Here is a 21,921-nt window from a genome sequence, read left to right as displayed (position 1 = left end):
TTAAAATACAGGCAAAGAAAAAAAAAAAGGGTCCAACCCACGAAACCCCAAAGCAAAACAACCTCCACCCACTCCTCTGTGCCGGGGTCATATTCTCCGCTCCCCACACGTCTGCATTCCTGCCGGATGCTCCCGGGCGTGCGTGTCTGGACAGCTCTGCCTTTCCATTACATTTGCCTTTGTGACTGATTTACCAGGAGCTCACGTGGATGAGGAGGCAGGTCAGCCCAAGCCAAGGGTTCTCCCTAGGAGGCAGCTCACAGCCTCTGTAGGACAGACATCTGTGGAGAGCCTGCCTGGCTCAGGAAGACGAGTCAGTGTTTCACCTCCACATCTGTCTGGGAGGGAACTGCAGCAATTCCCAACACCTGTCAAAACTACACTGGCTATTAGAGAAGAACATGGGCTGAAGGATAAGCTAAGGCTCAAGATCACTCGCTTGGGAATGTGACTGCAGATTGCTCTTGCTCCCACTACCTTTACATTTTTACTCACAAGCTCTTTTTGCTTTGTCTTTGCACGTGAGCTGTTTTTTTAACCTGTTTCTGGAATTCTGCTGGAAATGTCAGTGTCTGCATAGTTACTGAGCCACACTGCAACAACAAATGACTATTAGTTTAACTCTTCCAGATCAGATTCATGCTGTCTGTACACAGAGCACAGCCCCAGCAGCTCCACAATACGAGCTAAGTCCTGTACTAAAGGGAAAGATGCTTAATTTCTGCTTGAAGTTCTCTTAATTCCAACTTCCTATCTTTTATGTGCGTTCCTGATGGGTGATAACAGACTTGTTTATATCAGAAGTGACCATTAGTTAAGAGAGCAATGTTAGTGTGTCGATATTTATCACCCATGGAAACAACAAGCACTCTCAGCTTAAGCGCTACAGTGTGCTCCTTGTGTTTTGCAGCAGTTAAAGATAGCTAGGGCAGAAACAACATACAAAATCATGGGCTAAAAGCAGGGATAGTAGGCTGAACGTGTCACAGTTTGATCCTAGCAGGACAGTTTCCCTCCTGCAACTTGGCTGGGACAAGACAACCCCAAAAATACTAATTCACATCCTAGAAAACAGGGTGGTCTTAGCAATACTTTCCATTAAATACAGTCATTAATATTACAGGAGAAATGAGGTGTGAGGACCTGATGTGCTTACAACCTATAGTGATTTCAATGGCCATTTGGGCAATTTACTTGTGTTCTCCAGCACTGTTCAGTATGCTGGGAGGTGGCAAGTACTGACAGAAAAGGAGAGGGAGCTTACATACCCTCCTAACAGGTTAAAGTATTCCACTGGGAATAAAGACCCGAATAAAGAAGAAACTTCACACCAGTCAAACCAAGAGGCATTTAGGGGATTTGAGCAGAAGAAAGCTGGTGAAGATCAGATCTCCCAGTTCAGGACTGTATGGATAGGGAATGTCTCAGTATTAGACTTTAGGGTCAAAAATGCATTTATAAAGTAAAGAATCTGTGCAGCAAGGAGGACCGTTACCTCGTAATGAAGGCGGCGAGCTTTGCTCATGGCTGGGAGGCTTGACTGCTTCCCACTGATGTTCCTGAACACTTGGAAGACCATAAAACACAGGAAGAGGAAATAGAGACACAGGCAGATTCCCGCGACTATAATAAAGGCCATCTGGGCAGTGTGAGTCAAGGGAACATGGTATGAGCTGAACAGGGAGAACAGAAACATTCTCTTCTTTTAGTATCATCCCAAAGGTCAGAATTGAACTTTTAGTGGATGAGCTTGGGGGGCAGCAGGGGCTCTGTGACCCCAGACACACCAAACACTGCCTGGGTGACACTGCCAAGGAGATTTGGGAAGCTGTTGCCACCCAGCCAACAAGCTCCAGCGAGGCTCCTGCAAGAGGGATGGGTGCTGTGGAAGGGGAACTGATCCCATCAGCTTATCTCAGCCCAGGGATCAAAAGTAATGGCAGCAATAAGAAGCCCTTTCAGTAGGATCTGGAAGAGCAATGCATGGAAATGCCTCAGCAATGCCTGCCTGAATAATGGCAGCAGAGGTCCTCAAAGCAGATGCTGTCGAGGCTGGGGGATAAAGTATCATGGATGCTGGTGTTATTGTGATGAGCCTCAGGACCTAAATTCCCCATGCTTCCCTGCAAATCTCAGACATCTTGGAGAGGTTCAGTTCTGCAGTGACTTCCTCAAGCACAGCACCAGTCCCTGGGGGTACCAAACCTGCCAGGGCTGCTTCTTCCAAATGACACCAGCATCCCCTGCAGTGCCCAAGCTCCCCCTGGAATGCCAGAAGGAGGAGGTTTTCCCACACCCTTCCCCTCTCCCACCAACACAGACCAAGCCTGCCCTGAGCTGCGGTGAAGGATACAGCCAGCTCTGTGCCAACTTCAGTGGTCCAGATGCTGTAGAAGGGGTTCTTCAGCTGCACTCCCCTGCAAAGAGGAGAGAAATCATTGAGCTGTCACAGAAGCCAATAAGCTTAACCTGCTGGTCCCTGCTGCAGGAGGTGGCCAGAAGCCTCAGCTCGCAGTGGGCACCTACCTCTCACACATGTCAAAGATGAAGAGGCAGAAGGAGCCAACAGCTATGGGTCCAACCTGCTTCCAGTACCCTGAGAGACGATTCCGCTCATTCTGGTCCTGATCAGAGGGTCAAAAAGTGGGAAGGAGGAGGAGAAAAAGAAGAAGCAAGTTAGGCTGAAGGCCTCTCTCCTGCTGTCAAACCCACAGCGTTGTTTGCAACACTCAGCAAGCACAAAGGAGTTGCAGGGTATCACTGCAGTAAGGGCTGGAATCCACCTTCCCTTCTGTGTGGTACCCACCATCATGTGCTCCCCACAGAAGATGATCCAAAAAGACAGGAGCATGGCATAGAAAATGCCTTGTCGAATGTCTCCAAAGAGCAACATCCAAGTCCAGTCAAATCCAATGGAAAACCACTCCACAGGGATGTTAATGAATGTCATGGAAATTCCCAGAGCAAAGATGACCCTGGAGGGGCAGAAACAGAGTCTCTTTCTAGCTTGCAAGGAGAGGACAGAGCCCCAGCAGCCAAAGCTGTGCATGAGGAGCAACACAAGAACACCCAGCACTGCTGGGCAGTGTCACCTCCTGCCAGCAAACCCTGCAGAACTGAGCCCCTGTGAGCAGCTTGGACAAATGCAGCTCCTCATTCCCTGTGGGTTTAATGGGCAAGAGGAGAAGCTATCGAGGTCTCATGCTCCCAGTGAGCCTGGGTGGAGGGAGGGGACAGGGAAGAGACCATTCCTGTCTCTCCACACATGGATTCTGGGAGCAACAACCACCTTGGTCAGGGTGCTCTTACTTGAGGGTCACCGTAGCCAATGCACAAGCCCCAACTCACTTCTCCAGCAGGACAGGAGCACGTGTCATCAGTGTGATCCGTCTCCAGTACCAGACCATGATGATTAAAATGCTGGGTGTGAGGAAGGTCTTCATGGCAAACCACACTTTTGTAAAGCCTCCATTCTGATGGATGCCCTAAGGAAAAAAACCAGGGTGGAATGCAACGGCTATAAAAGGTTTAGCATCATTACTCCGTGCTTCTCCTTAGGGGATCTGACAGGAGAGGCATGTAGGCAGTAGTACATGTAAGTACATGTAGATCACAGAATCCCAGCCTGGTTTGTGTTGGAAGGGAGCTTAAAGCTCATCCAGTTCCAACCCCTGCCACGGGCAGGGACACCTTCCACTAGAGCAGCTTGCTCCAAGCCCCTGTGTCCAACCTGGCCTTGAACACTGCCAGGGATGGGGCAGCCACAGCTTCTCTGGGCACCCTGTGCCAGCGCCTCAGCAACCTCACAGGGAAGAGCTTGTGCCTAAGAGCTCATCTCAATCTCCCCTCTGGCAGGTTAATCCCATCACCCCTTGTTCTATCACTGCAGTCCCTGATGAAGAGTCCCTCTCCAGCATCCTTGTAGCCCCCTTCAGACACTGGAAGCTGCTCTGAGATCTCCACGCAGCTTCTCTTCTCCAGGCTGAACAGCCCCAACTTTCTCAGCCTGTCAAGATGCAGCTGCTCTTTGAAGGACATGGTTTATCCAACACAAGAAAGGGAGCAGGTTCCTATTTAGCACCCAAGGTGTCTGAACAGACTTCAGAAGTCCTGAAAACTAATATCAAGACACAACTTCCACCTCGAGGTGCAAAGCACTTGGGAGGGGGACACTGACACAGCATGGAGACAGCTGGCAGAATTGCTCTCAGACAAGTAACAAGATACTCATGAAGCCAAGTCACCACCAGTGGGAAGAGCATCAGCCAAATGAATGCATTTCTCCAGACACACATCCCTCCCACCTCTGTCTGCAGTCACCACAGCTCACTGATCCTGCTGAGAAGGATGGTGGTGGGAGGTTTTCCAGCTGGGAAAAGCACCAGCCATAAGGGAGGGCAGGAGCAGGGATAGCTAACAGCCAACTCAAACATCTGCATGGCCATAGCCAACTCCAAGAGAGACCAGGTCCCCTCTGAACCCTGCTGGCCTGTTCCTCCTGAGCTCCAATCCATAAGAGGCAGGGCTTAATCAGATGGAGGACTCATCACTCGAGCCAGACTGTGGTGGCGAGGAGAGGACACAGGGGAGCTCTTGGAGCCATGGAGGTGATCCCAAGGCAGTGCAGGAGGGTGACCCTGCTCCAGGCTTGGGGAGGGCTTCTCAGAAGACGGCAGTCAATGAGGGCATCCCTTGGGAAGGAGAGAGGCCACATCTGCAGGCAGGAGCTACCCATGATGAAGAGCAGGACCTTGCTGTGGATCAGAGGAGCCCCCAGGCAGACAGCACGGACAGAAGCAGGTCAGTCACTTACCACGAGGCGGATGTCCTTGATCTCCCCGATGCCCACGTTAATGCCCTTCCTCTCGTTGACGGGCAGGCGGATGTTGAGCAGGTAGTACTTGTGAGCCACGCTGCCGATCTCCATGAAGGGCAGGAAGTCACAGTCATAGTGACGGCCCTCAGACTCCAGGGTCTAGAGAAATGGCACAGAATGCTGTGGTCAGCCTTGGATGGGCTCCCTCCATGGGAAGGGTCTGCAAAACGCTAACACTGGGACCACTGCTAGCACTGAGACCTGTTTGCCAATTCCAGCCTTCCTGGGGAGAGCCTGTGACAGACAGTGGCTTGGGGACATTCTTCAAGGGTTTTGTTGGTTTGGGTCAGAGTCAACAGCAGGTTCACCTTCCAGGCTCTTGAATACTCCTAAAGTCAAAGGAACCTCTCAAGATGAAAGACTACGTTGGGATCCAAGCTTCCTTCCTCAGCAAGCGCCACTTAAGCCCGAACAAAAGATGCAGCTCCCTCACACATATCTTGATGTGGAGTTTAAATCCTGTTTTACTAGCAGTGCTCCTCTGTACCTCAGATGTATTCACTGCATAGGTGTGGCTGTATGGGAGGGTACAGGTGTCACTGGAGATGGAAGTGAGTTACTGAAAGGGACTGTGAAATGGGAGAAGACACAGAGCAGAAAACCATGGCCTGGGAAAGAGACGCCACATTAATTTAAGCACTGGAATTACAGTCTGCAGCACAGAGAGAAACATCTGGATTTAAACAAGATGCTCTTCTCATCTGGCTGTGCTGGCTGCTCCTAAGCCTTGAAGCCTGGGGCATTGAGAAGTTGTTCTAACAAACTTCTCTGGGTTCTCGGAGTGCTGCAGTGCCCCTGGGGGCTACTTCCGCACCACTCCTGTAATAAGGTTGTGTTCATCACAAGCACAAGATGGAAAGGTCCAAGTTCTCTACGATGGTTTGGGGTGCACAGAGCTCAAAGCATTTTTGTTCCAGACAACACCTCTGCAACACCTCACACCTCTTCTTCCTTACAGTTGTAAGTCTACCCCCAACTTCACCCCGTTCTCTTGTACCCCCAAACAGGACCAACTGCACATGGAGCTCATCAGGTTTTCACAGGTTTTGAGCTGACACATTTTTAAGTTACGACTGAACAATTCCATGCTTCTAGGAAGCACCAAGAAGGAAAGGAAGACAATTCCCAACACAATCCCACACCCCTCACCTCCAGCATCATCAAAACCCCTTACTTTTGGTGAGCCAAAGGTGCATTTCAGCTTCCTGATCTCCATTGCATGCGCTATTTCCTTCCAGTCATCAAACATGTCATCACGATACGCCAGCGACACATCCAGGGTGATCTCTGCATTCTCTTCTGCAAGAGTAAGGAGATATCAGGCTTGTTAGAGAGGAATTATACAGAGGATCAGATGGGTACCAGAGCCTGTAGACACAGAGAGGACCTTACAGAGATCCACAGCTATGGAGGGGAATGGAATATTTTGCATTCCAAACAATACAGATGAAATCATCCTTTTCAAAATGTTTATTTCCTTTCCAGCGGAGAAGGAAGAATCTTTACTGGTCATAAAGGTCTGACATCCTCCTAATGTACCGTGACTTACAGCTTATGTTATGGTTGTGGGTGAAGAGCATTATTTATTCATATAGCATTTGAAATAATAATTCATATAGAACTGGAGCCCAGACAGCTGCAGAAATAGAGTAAGCCAAAAGCAATCCAGCAGCCTCTTCACCAGGGCTGGCTGAGGTATAATAAGACAGGCTTCTATATAGACCTTCTGCAGGTAACACAAGGTGTGCAGTAGGTCTTTCTGCTTCAGGAAGTGACTCTATCACATCATAGGATTTGCTTTAAATCAACACTGAAATAGTGTTTATAGAAAACCACAAAAAAGATGCAGTACATAACTGTAGCTGGTTAGATGAGCTGTATAAAGGAGAAGGCATGCAACTACCATAGAATGGTTTGGGTTGGAAGAGACCTTAAAGCTGATCCAGTTTCAACTCCCTGCCACGGGCAGGGACCCCTTCCACTAGAGCAGCTTGCTCCAAGCCCCTGTGTCCAACCTGGCCTTGAACACTGCCAGGGATGGGGCACTTCTGTTGTCATGCCTAAATGAACAGAGCCATCTATTAACGTAACCTTGTGTTTCTTCTGGCTGCAAGTACATCACCCATAAACACTGAAGCCCAACATCTTGAAGGTCTACAACACACCCCTTAACAACAAGATGCATTCTACCAAAGAGATGTTAAATGAAGGAAACAAAAAGGGTCACTGGGATCTTTGGGTGGACGGGAAGGAAGGAAGCAGGGAAAGGCACTGCTGGGCAGAGTCATAGCTCATCACCAAAAGTATGAATTGCTTCAGAATTGCCCACAGCTCGGATCCTCTGCCCTTCAGAGATAAGCCAGGGCTCCCAGAGTAAGAACACACTGCTCAAACCTCCTTTAAGAAGAAATTTAAAACCCCCTCAACTTTAGCTGTGCTGGCCTTGCTGGAAAACCCCGCAGGAACAGCCACACATGCTGGAGGTGATGTTTCCTGTATGTGGTGTTCAGCTCAAGCCGTTCTCCATCAGACTTTTGAAACCCTCCCCTCCACGTCCACACCAGCACCGACTTGTTCCTGCCTTTACAGATGCACCAATGTGCACATGAGTAAACACACGCTGAGCTTATGTGTAAGGTCACCACATCAAGATTGCATGGGAACAGGCAGCTCATCCTCTCCTGGACGTGTCACAGTGAGCACACTGCTTTTAGACATGCTCTTTCTAGGAGGCTGTCAAGAGACTGCTGCTGCAAGAAGGGAATGAGGCTGGAACAGGCTTATTTAGGTGCCATAACTGAGCAAGTTCGTGAATTACAGTTGAAGACTGCCAAGGAGCAACACATAAACATGCTTTAAAAACCCGAGGCAAGTCTGTACCAGCTCTACCAGATGTAAACCCCTCCTATTTACCAGGCACAGATCCCAGGGGAGGCTCTGGAAGAGAAACATGTTCTGAAACGAGCATGTGCACGCTGCAACCTAGCCTCTTTTCCTAGACCAGCACACTGAGAGCCACAGCTGTCAGGAAAGCTATGGAAAAGCATTGCAAGATGGCTACGGAATCATCATCCACGGAGAAGCATTGGAAAATGGCAACAGAATCACTTGTGCCACTGATCCAGCACTGCTCTCACTGCAAACTGCTCACCCTTGCAAGCTCATGGCACGCTTTCAGTTCAGGAGGTCAGAAATGCCTCTGTGGATCTAATCTGAGCCCCACACACATTCCATCAAGGCTGTGTCACTGCACAGCCGGACACCAACATGCTGCATCCCATAAGGATGTGAAAGGCTTACACAGTATCAACACCCATAGCTCTGCACCAGGAACCCTCTGCTTGGGAACAGGGCTGGCTGCTCTCCCGGCAGCACATGGGAATGGCTGCAAAGACACATGAAGCCTTGATGAGCTTTGAAGTTCAGCTCTGAAAGCAATCTGGTCTTCATAAGTCTGAAGGGAGGCTGTGGCATGTCTATGAGCAAGCAGGAGTCTTTCAAGCACGGAGGGTCCCACATATTTGCCATCTTCTTCACCTGCGTTTTTGTTGGGACAATGTGGCATACTCACCCCAATCGACGGGAAGAGGTGCGGATGTATCTGTGGTCCACACTTGCTATTTATACAGTGTTTGGAGGTGGCTCTATTATGTATCTGATGTGGATGCATCGAGGTTTTTCTGAGCATTTAGTTTCTTTCCACACATGATCAATAGCATCCAGACTGGTATCAGGCTCCTTTCCACAGCAGCCATTAGTCAGGTTGCCATGAAACATGAATTTGCCATCTCAGATCCACTATTTAGAAGACCAGCAAAACAGATAAATGGGAACATAGAGTTAAACTTGGCCCAGCTACAAAGAACTACAAACTTCATTTCAGAAGCCATAAACCCAAGTGAAATGCTTGGGATTGAATCCAACAAAACCAGCTTTCATTATTTCTTCTTTGCAATCCAAATATTGCTGCTGCCATCGAGTATGAAAAGCAGAAGGCAGAAGATGTGCTGGTGTGGGCCTTTACAGGCTGGTGGAATTGAACCTCTCTCTGAATTTCCATCAGTCTCTGTGTTTGGGTAATGTCTCCCCATAGAAAGGTTGTGTACAAAGACCCTTTGAGATTGTCACCATAAAATATATATAAATGTATGTGTGTGTGTGTATAAATATATATACATAAATATATATCCAGGGAGAAGGGAGAAAAGCAGCAGCTGATGTATCTTGAAACCAAGCATGGTGGAACAAGAAAGGTGTTTGAAACCAGTATTATTTACTATCAAAACAGTGGAGCAAGAGGCAAGGACTCACAATGGAGCCAGTCTTTACTTCCGGAAGTACTGCAAGATCAGAGTATTTTAACCATTCAAAGCTGAGACACAGCAGAAGAGGTAAAATACATGTAATAAAGAGAAACCACCACTGCAAACCTGTGCTAAGCTCCTCAGATGCCAACACGTTTGAGGAAAGCAGTTATTCAGTTCCTCCACACATAATGATCAAGGTAGAAATTTCTGCCCTATTCAGTACCAAGAGATGAAAAGCCCCACACCAGGAAGCTTCATCTCTGAAGGACCATGTCAGAGCACCTCCTCATGGCATGCTCCAGATTAACTTTGCCTACATAGATCTTGGGGATGACATCTAGATTATTTGGAGCCTGGAAAATCACTTCTGGTATCAGCAGGTCAAGTGCTGAGCAACAACCTCACCGGTATCATTGGATAAGATTCAAAACCCGACAGAGACAAGACAGGTTTGTTTAGGTCATTATGTATTCCAGATATGCATGATGAGAAGACACACTGCTGCTGAGGTTCCAACTTTCTTGCTGAGTCTCCATTTGCAAGGCTACACGTGGAAGCATAGAAACATCAAATGGCTTTTGTTGGAAAGGAGCTTAAAGCTCATCCAGCTCCAACCCCTGCCACGGGCAGGGACACCTTCCACTGGAGCAGCTTGCTCCAAGCCCCTGTGTCCAACCTGGCCTTGAACACTGCCAGGGATGGGGCAGCCACAGCTTCTCTGGGCACCCTGTGCCAGCGCCTCAGCACCCTCACAGGGAAGAGCTTCTGCCTAAGAGCTCATCTCAGTCTCCCCTCGGGCAGGTTAAAGCCATTCCCCTTGGCCTGTCCCTACAGGCCCTTGTCCCAAGCCCCTCTCCAGCTTTCCTGCAGCCCCTTTAGGCACTGGAGCTGCTCTCAGGTCTCCCCTTCAGGAGCCTTCTCTTCTCCAGGCTGCCCCAGCCCAGCTCTCTCAGCCTGGCTCCAGAGCAGAGCTGCTCCAGCCCTCGCAGCAGCTCCATGGCCTCCTCTGCACTCACTCCAACAGCTCCACGTCCCTCTTGTGCTGTTGTCCCAGAGCTGGATCAGGGCTGCAGGGGGGATCTCACCTCTGGAGATGCTCTGGAGCAGGTCAGAGCCATGCCCCTGCAGTGAGGGGCTCCCCAGTACCTGCCATGCTCTGAGCACCAATGTATTTTTTCACATTGGCATTTACTGCCAGACATTCGGTGCTCAGGATCTTTTCCATGATTCACTTCGCTGTGTGACATTCACACAGGATGGCTTTACTCACTGTACAATGGGCTAAAAATAGAGAAGTTGTTTCAGAAGGTGGCTCTGTGCCATCTGCATACTAATACAGCTGTCTGGAAAGGAACATATGCGAGCGAACAGAGGAAACACTAGAATTATTTGCATTGCATTCCCATGCTTCACCAGCTCTCTAAAATTACAGAACCCTCAAAGGAGACCAAAATGGACTGAATCTGAACAGGAGTCTGCAGTGCTTGGCTAGCCCACTGTACACAAGGGCTTTCCAACTGCAAAGAAACCAGGAGACATCTCACTACATTTTGTGCTCACTAGATGGAAAGAGAGATGAAAACAACATTGGGTTTGTTTTACAGTGAAAGTCTATAAAGGTCCCTCCATGCTTCATGCCATCTGATATATAAAGGTGTCATTATCTGATGCCCAGCACTTTGTCCTCAGGGATGTTCCATTCCTGGATGTCAATTAAATATTCAGCAATTTCAGGTTTACTTTTCCACAAGGTTAAACTGAGGCAGGATGAGCCCACCTCTAGGGGCTCCTGAAGCCTCTCGTAGCCAGGGAGCCGACAGCTCCCAGGTCCCTGCTCCAGCTAAGGATGCCCCATCCCTGGCAGTGTTCAAGGCCAGGTTGGACACAGGGGCTTGGAGCAAGCTGCTCTAGTGGAAGGGGTCCCTGCCCGTGGCAGGGGGTTGAAACTGGATGAGTGTTAAGCTCTCTTCAACCCAAACCAGTCTGGGATTCTATAGACACAAGGGAAGTAGCTCAGCTTCTTAACATCTGCATTTTTAAAACATCAGCATTTCAAAATCATTCCTGAACATCTGCATTTAGGAACTCCAGAGCAAGTTTCCAAGATGAATGTGATAAAGGCTGGTTTCTCCTCCTACAAGTGCCAATCCCACAGGATGTTGCAGGATGCCTGGCCCCTGCAAGCCTCAAATTGACTTTAACATCTTTGGACCATGCTGCAGGGTTCTGGGAGCCAGCGGAGACCAGGATGTGTCCCCAGGGAGCAGGCAGCAGCTTCAGGCGGCTAAGAGCATCTGCAGTTAGCAGGCAGCGCTGCTTTCCTAGATGATCTGAACAGCTTCAAGATGGTCATTACGGGGGTGACTGGCAGAGGCTTTAACACTGCAACGCCTTCCAGGAGCCATCCCTGGTTTGGCACCAGCCCCTGCTGGCACTGACTCCAGCAGGATGACTGCTGGCTTTGAGGTCACTCGAAGCTTAAGGGAGAAGAAGCTGGAATTGGCAGTTTAAGAGAAGAAACGAGGTTATTTCACATGGTTGGTGTTTTACATCTTCAGTGTTGCCTCTTGAGGAGCTAATTCCAATTACCCCATCAATGAAGCTCTTGCCCCGATGCAAAGTTAGCAGTGAGATACAGAGACACAAACACAATTATTCTGGCTTAACAAGATTTAGTTTAATAGTTTATAACCTCTTAGAGCACAATCTAGCAACCAACAACCACGTTACTCACTAGTTGCTTAAATTTTGCACTTTGTTTACATCTGGTTCAGCTTGGCACAAAGTGTAGGAAAACAGCATTTGCAAGTACTTTCTTCAGTCCTGGAGGGAAAACCTTCAAGATGTGTCAAGCAAGCTCACACCAGAAGAAGTGTTAAAGTCCCTTGTCTGCAAATGCTTCTTAGAAAGCCCACCAGCAGCTGCTGAACTGGTAATGATCAGAAACTGAGCCCTTCCCAGCTGCAAAGTGGCACACTTCACACTGAAACTTGCCTTCAGTACCCAGAGGGTAGCCCAAGACAAGCTCTTCTGCTTTTAAAGCTCAGAAATAGTTCCCACCTTTGAAGTCACAGAACACAAATACTGACCTGAAAAGGTTCCCTGCACTTAGAGGAGAAACACTGTCCTAGAACCAGTCACAGACTGGTTTGTGTCAGAAAGGACCTTAAAGCTTACCCAATCCCAACCCCTGCCACGGGCAGGGACCCCTTCCACTAGAGCAGCTTGCTCCAAGCCCCTGTGTCCAACCTGGCCTTGAATTGTCAAGAGCTTGTTCAGCGGCTTAGCAACCTGCTCCCAGGTGCTCAGCCAGGAACTGGCTCCAGCTCAGTGGTTTGACTTCAAACAGCCTCAGAACAAAGAGTTGTTTCTCTAAGCACAACCTCTATTGAAGTCTAAGAAGCTGAAGCCTTAATAACCTTACAAAGCTACTCTTATCTCTCTAATTATCTCTAAAATGCAGAGAGAATACATATGTAAGCTTTATACAGTCTCATTTTAAACTCAGCTTAATGATGATACATTCTGGTGTCCTCAACACAAAAAGGAGATGGAACTGTTGGAACAAGTCCAGAGGAGGCCACGAGGATGAGGAGGGGCTGGAGCACCTCCTGTATGGAGACAGGCTGAGAAAGTTGGGGCTGTTCAGCCTGGAGAAGAGAAGGCTGCGTGGAGACCTCAGAGCAGCTTCCAGCATCTGAAGGGGGCCTACAAGGATGCTGGGGAGGGACTCTTCATCAGGGACTGTAGTGACAGGACAAGGGGTAACGGGTTCAAACTGAAACAGGGGAAGTTTAGCTTGGATCTAAGGAAGAAATTCTTTACTGTGAGGGTGGTGAGGCACTGGAATGGGTTGCCCAGGGAGGTTGTGAATGCTCCATCCCTGGCCGTGTTCAAGGCCAGGTTGGATGAGGCCTTGGGTGGCATGGTTTAGTGTGAGGTGTCCCTGTCCATGGCAGGGGGGTTGGAACTGGGTGATCTTAAGGTCCTTTCCAACCCTAACTATTCTATGATTTAACAGCCAGGAAGGAACAGGTCAATGCTGAGCAGGGAAGGCAGGAAAGGAGATGTGCTGAAGCTTTCATGACAGCTTTACATCTACAGTGACCTGGCTGTGAGCTGCCAGCCCCCCTGTATCAGAGCATGTTTGCTAGTCCACATCCAGCAGCCAGCTTCTAAACCACAGCTGATCCACCATATGGTTACATGAACACTAAAGCCAGACCAACAGACAGGCTGCAGCCAAAGAGCTCCAGAAGCCCCAGTTCAATCAGTTGGAAAGTGAATTATTATTCATTGTTAGGTTATAGCTGTTAGAAGGATTTTTCCCAAAAGCACTTTAAAACACACATACACATCCCTTCTTTGAGGAAGGGGCAGATCAGTCTTGCCTTTGCTGCTCCCAACATCATTCTGCAGAGTTACTTTTGAGTTTGGGGTTTGGGTTTTTTTGAGGATATCTTCTTCCAGGTACTAAGGGTGAATCCCAGTAAAACTGCTTCATCTACAATTCCTCTATAGTTTTCCAGTTACTTTGGACCACTGCAGTTTGAAGGTCAGAAGGTGGGGAAATCCATCAAATCAAACTTTCCATCAAATCCTAGCAAGAACATGTGTCTAACAAGGATTGATGGAAGGTTGGGGCAGCTACTTCAGTTCACATCAACCAACCTCAAACCGAAGACATTTAAGCCATTGTGATGACAAAGGCTCAGTAAATGAACACCAGTTCTCCTGCAGCTGGTGCCTGCTGGAGAACCTGTGCTTAAAGACTCAGCATGAACATTCCCTCCTATGGACCCCTCAGATAAACTTACAGATCAATAATCTCATTTACTGAGTACTTTGGCTTGCAATTTCAAAGCTGACCACATCAAAGTGCTTGGCAAGCCCAGAGCAGAATTGCATAGCTTAAAGTCTCCAGGACTAAGAAACCAGTAACTAGTTCAAGTGTGTGTGTAAATACATATATATATATAAAAAAAAAAAAAACGCATTTATATATATAAAAAATATAAATAAAGGATTTTTGAGGCAGTAACTCTTATAAAAATGAAAAGCCTCATGATCCTGCTTTCCACCACCTCCACACAGGGCAAGACATCCAAACCAGAGCACAGTAAGGTGATGCTGCTGCTCCAGAAGGAATATCCCCACACCTCACCTGCTCCAGCAGATCTTCATCACTGGTCCTGGCACTACCTTGCATGGCCATGACTAACCCAATCTTCTAACTGCTTAGAGAGCTCATCCAGCCAAGCCTGAGCTTCTGCTGAGGAGGCTGCACCATGCAGTTCATGGATACAGACAACGGAGCCAGCACAAGGCACAGGCTGGGAATATGTGAGAGCAGGAGGAAAGAAGCAGCTGAAAGAGCTGGGCTGTGTTATCAACTGTAAGCTGCTGCTGTGCAATCAGCATACTGAAAACTATATGAAACCCAGAAGTATACGCTGTGAAAGCAAATTGCTGGGTTTAAAACCAGTGTACTTGCTGATGGTCTATGTACTTTAACAGCGAACTTGCTTAGCTACTCACTAGTGCGGCGTGAACAGCTCTCCCTGTGGAGATATATATTGAAATCATGGAACCATGGAATGGTTTGTGTTGGAAGGGACCTTAAAGCTCATCCAGTTCCAAACCCCTGCCATGAGCAGGGACACCTTCCACTAGAGCAGGTTGCTCAAAGAAATGCCTCATTACTCACTCTCACCTTTAGGACGTGCTCCTGTATCGCCAGCTGTACGGAGGCATCATAGCAATTGGCATATGATGCGAGATAAAGGCAACTTCAAGAGGAATACATCAGGAAACCAGACCACACTCAGCACCTAATGACAAAGAGTGACTTACTTAGGTCATTGTCCATCTTGAATGCGATGTCCAGCTGCATGATGAAAAGCATGAACTGGAACCAGGGGCTCATCTCCTTGCTGGGGAGGGGAATGTGCACAGCAAACACGATGTCATTGGCTTCAATCTGCCTGCTCACTGCCTCGTCGAAGTCCTTGAGCTTCTCACAGTGGTTGGGTCCCCAGGGCATCAGCCACTTGGTTTTGTGGTGGTTCTTCCTTACATCAATGCACTTCACTGACATGTAAGGAACAGCTGTAGTGGGGCTGGGAGCTGTAAATGGAAGAGAACCACATTTTTAGCATCTTTAGATATCTTCTTAGTGGTTTCCCCATCAAAATAGGCAACTCCCCCTTCAACTACTTGAAGGCAATTGAAAACAAATGCATCAAATGCTTCTCCTTCACAGCTGCTTGATCCTGCAGTTAAGTAATTAAGTTTATTACATCTACAGACATACTCCTGACTTTGTAGTGGGATCAAATTAGGATTAGCTGAAGCAGCCGGAATCTGCTGGGTCTGTCTCAGATACCTCAGCTACACCAAAATCATACTGGAAGTTACTAGCATCTTTTCCTGTGCAATACACCCTTCTGCTTTGCTCACTTGAGCAAATCCACATGCAAAGCATGTGCCCATATCACAAACCTGGACAGATGAACTCATCCTAAACCTTATGGTCACCTACCAAACAGGCACACTCCTTGGGCAGGAAGCCTTTTCTCACTGCTGAATCACACCATGCTTGTTTAAGAACCCTTGGTAATGGGAGAGCAGCACCACTTCGCATCTAATCCAGCTCAGAGCCATCACCAGCATCTGCTGTCTGCAGATGTGCTGTGGGAGCCATCTCAGCCTCACCAAAGCATGGGATAAACTGGTCACCTCCATCATGCTCCAAAGACCTTTGCTCACCCACTGCTGCTCACTGTAGAGACACATTGTGCATGAAGGTACTCTTCCTTTGGCTGTAAGTCAGGTGTGAATTAACAACTATTACAGCCAGACATTTGTCTCTTTTTCCTTCTAGACACAGGGTTTTGAGATACTGGGGGGAAAAGAAGCTGAACGGAGACCTTGGCTCCAAAATGCTCCCCAAACTCTGCCCTGTGACCATCACCACAGACAAGGGACATGGCTTTGTGCCCATTTTCATCGTATTCGGATGATGTGTAACATCTCAGATCAGACAATTAAAACTAGTGAGTAAACTGCACAGGCTTTACATCAACGAGGAAACAGTCCAACTGTGAAGCACAAACAGGGATGAAAGCAGAAGGGAAATGCATCCACCTCCAGCCAGAATTTCAGCAAATAACACCTTCAGATCCGAGAGAAAGAAAAGGCTTTTAAACCTCAAATACATTTCCAATGTCATTCTGCCATGCAGAGACTTCTCCTGACAGTGCTGCTGCCCTGCTTTTCCAGTATCATTTGGGAAATACACATTTTAATGCCACTTTCAGGCATCACAGAACCAACAAGCCATGAGGACAAGCAGAGCTGGAGCTGCTCTGGTCCTCATCTCCCCAGTGTGCTCCGAGGGGCTTCTACGGATCAGAAGTCCAGAAACCAGGTCAGTGATTCCCCTGCTCTTACTCATCTATTCCCATTTGACAGAAGCTGGTTTGAGGTTTCTTTCCCCACAACAGCCAATTCGACACATTCTGATGTCTAATCTGTTTCACTGCTGTTAAACCACAACTGTCCTGTTTTCTGAAGTATCACCAGGAATGTACCATTGGACATGGTGTAATGAATTCCAACTCCACAGGTTTTGGGAAGCAGATGGAGTGGGTCAACTCTCTTTTTAATCTGTTTAAAAGAGTTTTCTTGATGTCTGTTCTCACTAGAATTTGAAGTTACACAATGCAAGTTATGAAATGGAAATGAAACACGGAACTATCCGGCCCTTTTTAAAATAAGGCTTGAAACTCAAGAATTAAAGTGCAAATTTAACCTAATAATGTAAAAATGCTCTAATGCAAGAGGTAAGCATGGAAGTGTTCCTATACTATGGAATTAAAACAGAAGGAGCACATACAATAACAGATATCCGAGAGTACAGAATAAGTGCAGCCTAAATCACAGAATCCCAGCCTGGTTTGGGTTGGAAGGGACCTTAAAGCTTGTCCAGCTCCAACCCCTGCCACGGGCAGGGACCCCTTCCACTGGAGCAGCTTGCTCCAAGCCCCTGTGTCCAACCTGGCCTTGAACACTGCCAGGGATGGGGCAGCCACAGCTTCTCTGGGCACCCTGTGCCAGCGCCTCAGCACCCTTAATGTTGAAGTCTCCAGAGAAACACCCCCGCGATGGCCACATGAAACAGGGAAGAAGCTGGCCAGTCCATGGGCTATTCTTACATCATCATCCTCATTCCAAGGCATGGTTCAGGACTTCCTGAACACATCACAGCCCACCAAAAGGCTCCAGCAGCAAACACAGCACCCTATCTCCACACTTCAACTGTCTCAGTGAGTAAAACAAACCCAAACTGCACAGCACCCACCAGCCACCCCTAGCCCCATCCAGAGCAGAGCCTCACAGGGCTGCCAGGCTCAGCACACATCCGCACACACTACACCCGGATGATTCAGACCTGGCTCCCTTGTAATTTGGACACAGCATCACAACAGCAGCTCTACTGCTGTTTGGGAGCCAAGCCAAGAACCCTGCGTAGCATCTTCCCTCGTGTGTCACCTCACTGAAGATGATATCCGTGCTGCTTCCTACGGGCAGGGGAGCGATGACTCAATGTGCGAGTCGGGAGGAAGTTATTCAAAAGCAGTTTATAAACAGCATTTTTTTTATATAGTTTTTTTGACAGCAGTAAGTTTCTTGTAGCTGCAAAGCAGCAGGATGCTGGCATGAAGGCTGGAAGGGATTTGCTTAAGCAGGAATAGTCCCAGCTTCATTCCTGCTCTGGTTATTAATCCATAGCTTAGGTGCAACACAGACTCACTCTGCTGCATCTCAAACCCCACTGCATCCAGCAGCCCTCCAGGAACCACAGAAGCCTCACACATGACAGCAGCCCCAAACCAGAAATCATTGACATGCCTCAAAGGAACACCAAAATAGAATAAAATAAAGCATTCAACAAACTCAAGCTGCAAGCCCAGGCTTACGGAACACTTGAGTTAAGGACATGCATAAACCAGTGCGACATTCCTTTATCCTGCCTCAACGCAGAGCCCGGTTACCATGGCTCAAAGTGCAGCTGTGAGTGAGTATTGGGAATATTGTGGTGAAATAAGCCAGGCATTCAGAGCTTTTTAACTCTGAGACCTTTGTGTGATTGAAAGTAGGCATTTCTGAATTCAGAGACATCAAGTTATTTCTACAGGGAAAATGAATATCTCTTGCTTTGATGCAACTCATTATAGCCATAAATACATGTTTTCATCATGGACTGATTTTAAGTACTTGGCATTCTCCCTCAAGTATCCCCTCTGCCAAAGTTACAGCTTGGAGGAACAAGAGACAATTACTCCATCTATTCCTCGTTGGGAACTGCACACCAAAGGAACGTCGGCACTTGGCTTCCATTACTTCTTTGGCTCCAGTCCCATTAGATTCAAGTGAGTGTTGAACCAAGTGGAAAAAACTGCTTTGGGAAACTGCAGCCAAGTCAGCTAACAGCATTACAAAGTGCTATGGCAAACAAAGCCAGCACCGAGGGACCTCAGTGAGCACGTGGTGCCGGGTGGGCTGCTTTCAGCCAGTCTGCCTGTGGGGCTGGTAGAAGCCTCAGCTTTCGGTATTAAATGATATATGTCAGCCTGTAAATAATTCAATGGCCATTTGTGCATAATCCAGTGGAGAAGCCCCAGCCCACGTTCCAGCCTGCTCACTGCGATGGGAAGCGCGGCAGTAATGCAGGTACCTCTTGGAGGGGTTCAGAGCTTTGGTCAGGAAGGTTTGGCAGAAGCCCATTGGGAACGTGGCTCTTCCAGAGCCAGCTCCAAGAGAAGCCAGCCCCAAGAGCCCCCAAGAAGCATCCCCAGCAACCCCTTACACCAAGGGGTTCATCCCCTGTGGTGATGGACACCAGAAGCCATAGGCATGAGGCTGCCAGAGCCACAAGCACTGTCCAAGGATGCTTCCAGCCTCCCTGTGCTTAAGAGACAAACTTCCTACAGAGCAGTTTAGAGGCAGGATGATTCACAGCAAGCACTTTCAGAGCAGCAGCAGGATCTCCAAGGAGCCATGTGCCCATGCCAGAGGGAAGCAGGCAGGAAGGGATGGGCACCACCGGAGCCCCCTTCAGCTCTGATGGGACAAACCTGCATTAAATCTTCCTTAAAACCCCAGGCAGGCACAGAGAGGAAAACAAAACCACTGCAGCCTGAGCAGCCCCTTCTGCAGCTCACTGGCTTTCAAACTAGTTTGGGAGCGAATTCAGTTTAGCCTCTTTGAAGCTTGTTTGCATACACAACATAAACACATTTATCTTTAAAGCTATGCAGTTAAAGCCATTCCCCTTGGCCTGTCCCTACAGGCCCTTGTCCCAAGCCCCTCTCCAGCTTTCCTGCAGCCCCTTTAGGCACTGGAGCTGCTCTAAGGTCTCCCCTTCAGGAGCCTTCTCTTGTCCAGGCTGCCCCAGCCCAGCTCTCTCAGCCTGGCTCCAGAGCAGAGCTGCTCCAGCCCTCGCAGCATCTCCACGGCCTCCTCTGCACTCGCTCCAACAGCTCCCCAACCACAGGGGGTCCCAGCAGATGCTGCTGTTCCCTACCAAGGAAGCACAGCTCCCTGCAATGGTTCTAGGCCATGAGCCCTGGAGAACCAGGTGCCTTCAGCAGCACGGCCACCACTTCCCATGGACCTCCAAAGCGATTTCAGCTGTGTTTCACACATTGAAGCAACTCTTGCTTGTAACCACCAGTGAGGCTTTTATCACTTTTCATCTTCAAAGTACCATAGAGCCAATGGTATGCTGGCTCAAGCGTATGGATTTCCATAGAATCATAGAGTGTTTCAGGTTGGAAAGGAGCTTAAGATCATATTTCTGATCCCCAAGAAACAGCAGCAGTTGGGAGATGTTTACTGGGGGGAGGACCAAAATTCAATTGCTTTAGGTTTTCAATGATCCAAAGCTACTCAGTCCTGTGTTGAGCTGTTTGCAGTGTTTTACCCAAAGAGAACAGTGTTATAGAGTGACTCCAAGTAAGAGGATCTGCAGGAGACATCTCAGCATACATTATATCTACTAACTGGAGAGGTCAAAGATCTTAGGACCTAATGCAGCAAAGGATGCCCCTATTTGGTTTCTCAGCACTGGTGACCATCCTCATTGCCAAGAAAGAGGATTTCCCTCCTGCATCTCAACTGGAAAAGAAATTCTTCTGCTTCACATAGACTAAACAAAGTGCAAGTGGAGACAGACAAAGTGATTCATCGTGTGGCCAAGACACCCTGACCCATCCAGCGCTGCTTCTGTCTGCCTGCATTCTCCAGAGCAAAACCCTACAGAACCAGCTGGAGAAACTGAGCACCCTGCCCCAAACATGCAACAAGCTGGTAAACAGTGGGGTGCCCCTGCCCCTACCCATCACTGTGTTGTGCTCTCCTGAGCCACCAGGTTAGATCCTGGAGACCACCATGCTCCTAAGCTTGGCTGAGAAGGGGAAGTTTCAATTCCATTCAATGGGTGCAACACCGTGGCCAAGTAAATGAAACAAACAGAGTATTTCGAGGGGTGAGGAATTGGCAAGTTTCAGTTGAGACTTAACCCTCCTGGCTTGGTTACCTCAAAAGGAAAGCATTCATTCCCCAACCCATACATGCAGTTGTCAAACTATTACTATTACTTTCCAGGCTGGCCAACTTCAGCATCTCTCCAGTACAGCAATGAGCACTTGCCTTTGGTTTCAGCTGTACTGTCCATGAAACAACCTATTTACATGTAGGCATTCACCTGCCCTTTCCCGAGGCAGAAAATAAGATCCCACCAGCAAAGGAGCTTACCCCAGGAACTGTTGCCCAAGAGGAAAAAGAAATGCTGCTTGTCTGTATTTAAACTTAAATCTTTAAGTAAAAACACCACTATAAGTGAGCTCAATTTTGCTTTACTTTTGTTTTATAATATTATGTATGCCCAGATTCACATGAGAGCCACCATCACTCATTGTTATTAACTTCATTAAGTAGATCTTTACCAAGCTCCTGCGATAAACCCTCAAATTATTCCTTCCTCCTTCCCTCCTTCCCACTGCTGCAAGCAAGGAATTCAGCCCCAAGACAAGAACAACATCCCCTCTGCTCCCATAGGAATACATGGTGTGTATTTGGTACCTTCTCCTCTAGAACCCCTCCAGCATTTCAAGTTAACCACTGACCCCTGCTCTCGCCCCATCAACAACCCTTTAGAAGCTCTCAGTTGCATTGTGTCTACATTGATTAAAGCCTGAACCCTACTGAGCTCATGGGGTGTTAACTTCGCCCGTGCACCAGCAGCATTCTGCTTTTCTACTCAATTACCCCCTCCCGCGCAGGCCAGCACTGCCCAGCGAGCACACACAATGCGCTTCTGCTTCATTGCACTCGCCAGCAGTGGGGCAGGAATAAACAAGCTAATTTAGCACCAGACAGGCTCAGCTTCCCCGGCTATCACAGCGAGAGCCCCGGTTACAACATACATACCCCTTAGTTAGAAATACACATGTAGTGCAACACAAAAGTTACCTTTCCTGCCTCCTTGCCTCACCTCGATGCTACAAGTTTAATATATTGAGTAACCGCTAATGCTTTAAGTTACCATTTTTCGTTACTAGTTACTATTTCACAAAGCCTGTTTCTGAGCACTGCAGCACCTTTTCCATGCAGAATTGCTGTACATATAAACCATATAATTCATCTTTGAAGAGCAAATAACCCACTAGAAGC

At 48.1% G+C, this 21,921-nt stretch overlaps 1 protein-coding gene across 2 annotated transcripts in view; it reads right to left on the bottom strand.

The window, feature by feature from the left end:
• WLS (Wnt ligand secretion mediator) overlaps positions 1-21,921 on the bottom strand; it is a gene marked incomplete at its 3' end in the record, with an annotated part of 31,692 nt that overhangs the window by 2,104 nt on the left and 7,667 nt on the right. Inside the window, exons 2-9 of one of the 2 annotated variants that reach the window (XM_080622934.1) lie at positions 15,037-15,309; positions 6,051-6,175; positions 4,814-4,975; positions 3,349-3,485; positions 2,807-2,975; positions 2,527-2,624; positions 2,354-2,417; positions 1,496-1,639 (exon numbers count right to left, since the gene is read on the bottom strand). In XM_080622934.1, coding sequence (XP_080479060.1) covers positions 1,496-1,639; positions 2,354-2,417; positions 2,527-2,624; positions 2,807-2,975; positions 3,349-3,485; positions 4,814-4,975; positions 6,051-6,175; positions 15,037-15,309 — 1,172 coding nt within the window. The remainder of the gene's footprint in view (positions 1-1,495; positions 1,640-2,353; positions 2,418-2,526; positions 2,625-2,806; positions 2,976-3,348; positions 3,486-4,813; positions 4,976-6,050; positions 6,176-15,036; positions 15,310-21,921) is intronic. The other variant, XM_080622935.1, reaches the window with a different exon arrangement.

This window comes from Psittacula echo (assembly GCF_963264785.1).
Source record: "Psittacula echo genome assembly, chromosome: 7".
Lineage (NCBI taxonomy): Eukaryota > Metazoa > Chordata > Aves > Psittaciformes > Psittacidae > Psittacula > Psittacula echo.
Note: the sequence above shows the minus strand (reverse complement) of the source record. Positions and strands in the feature narration are given on the sequence as shown.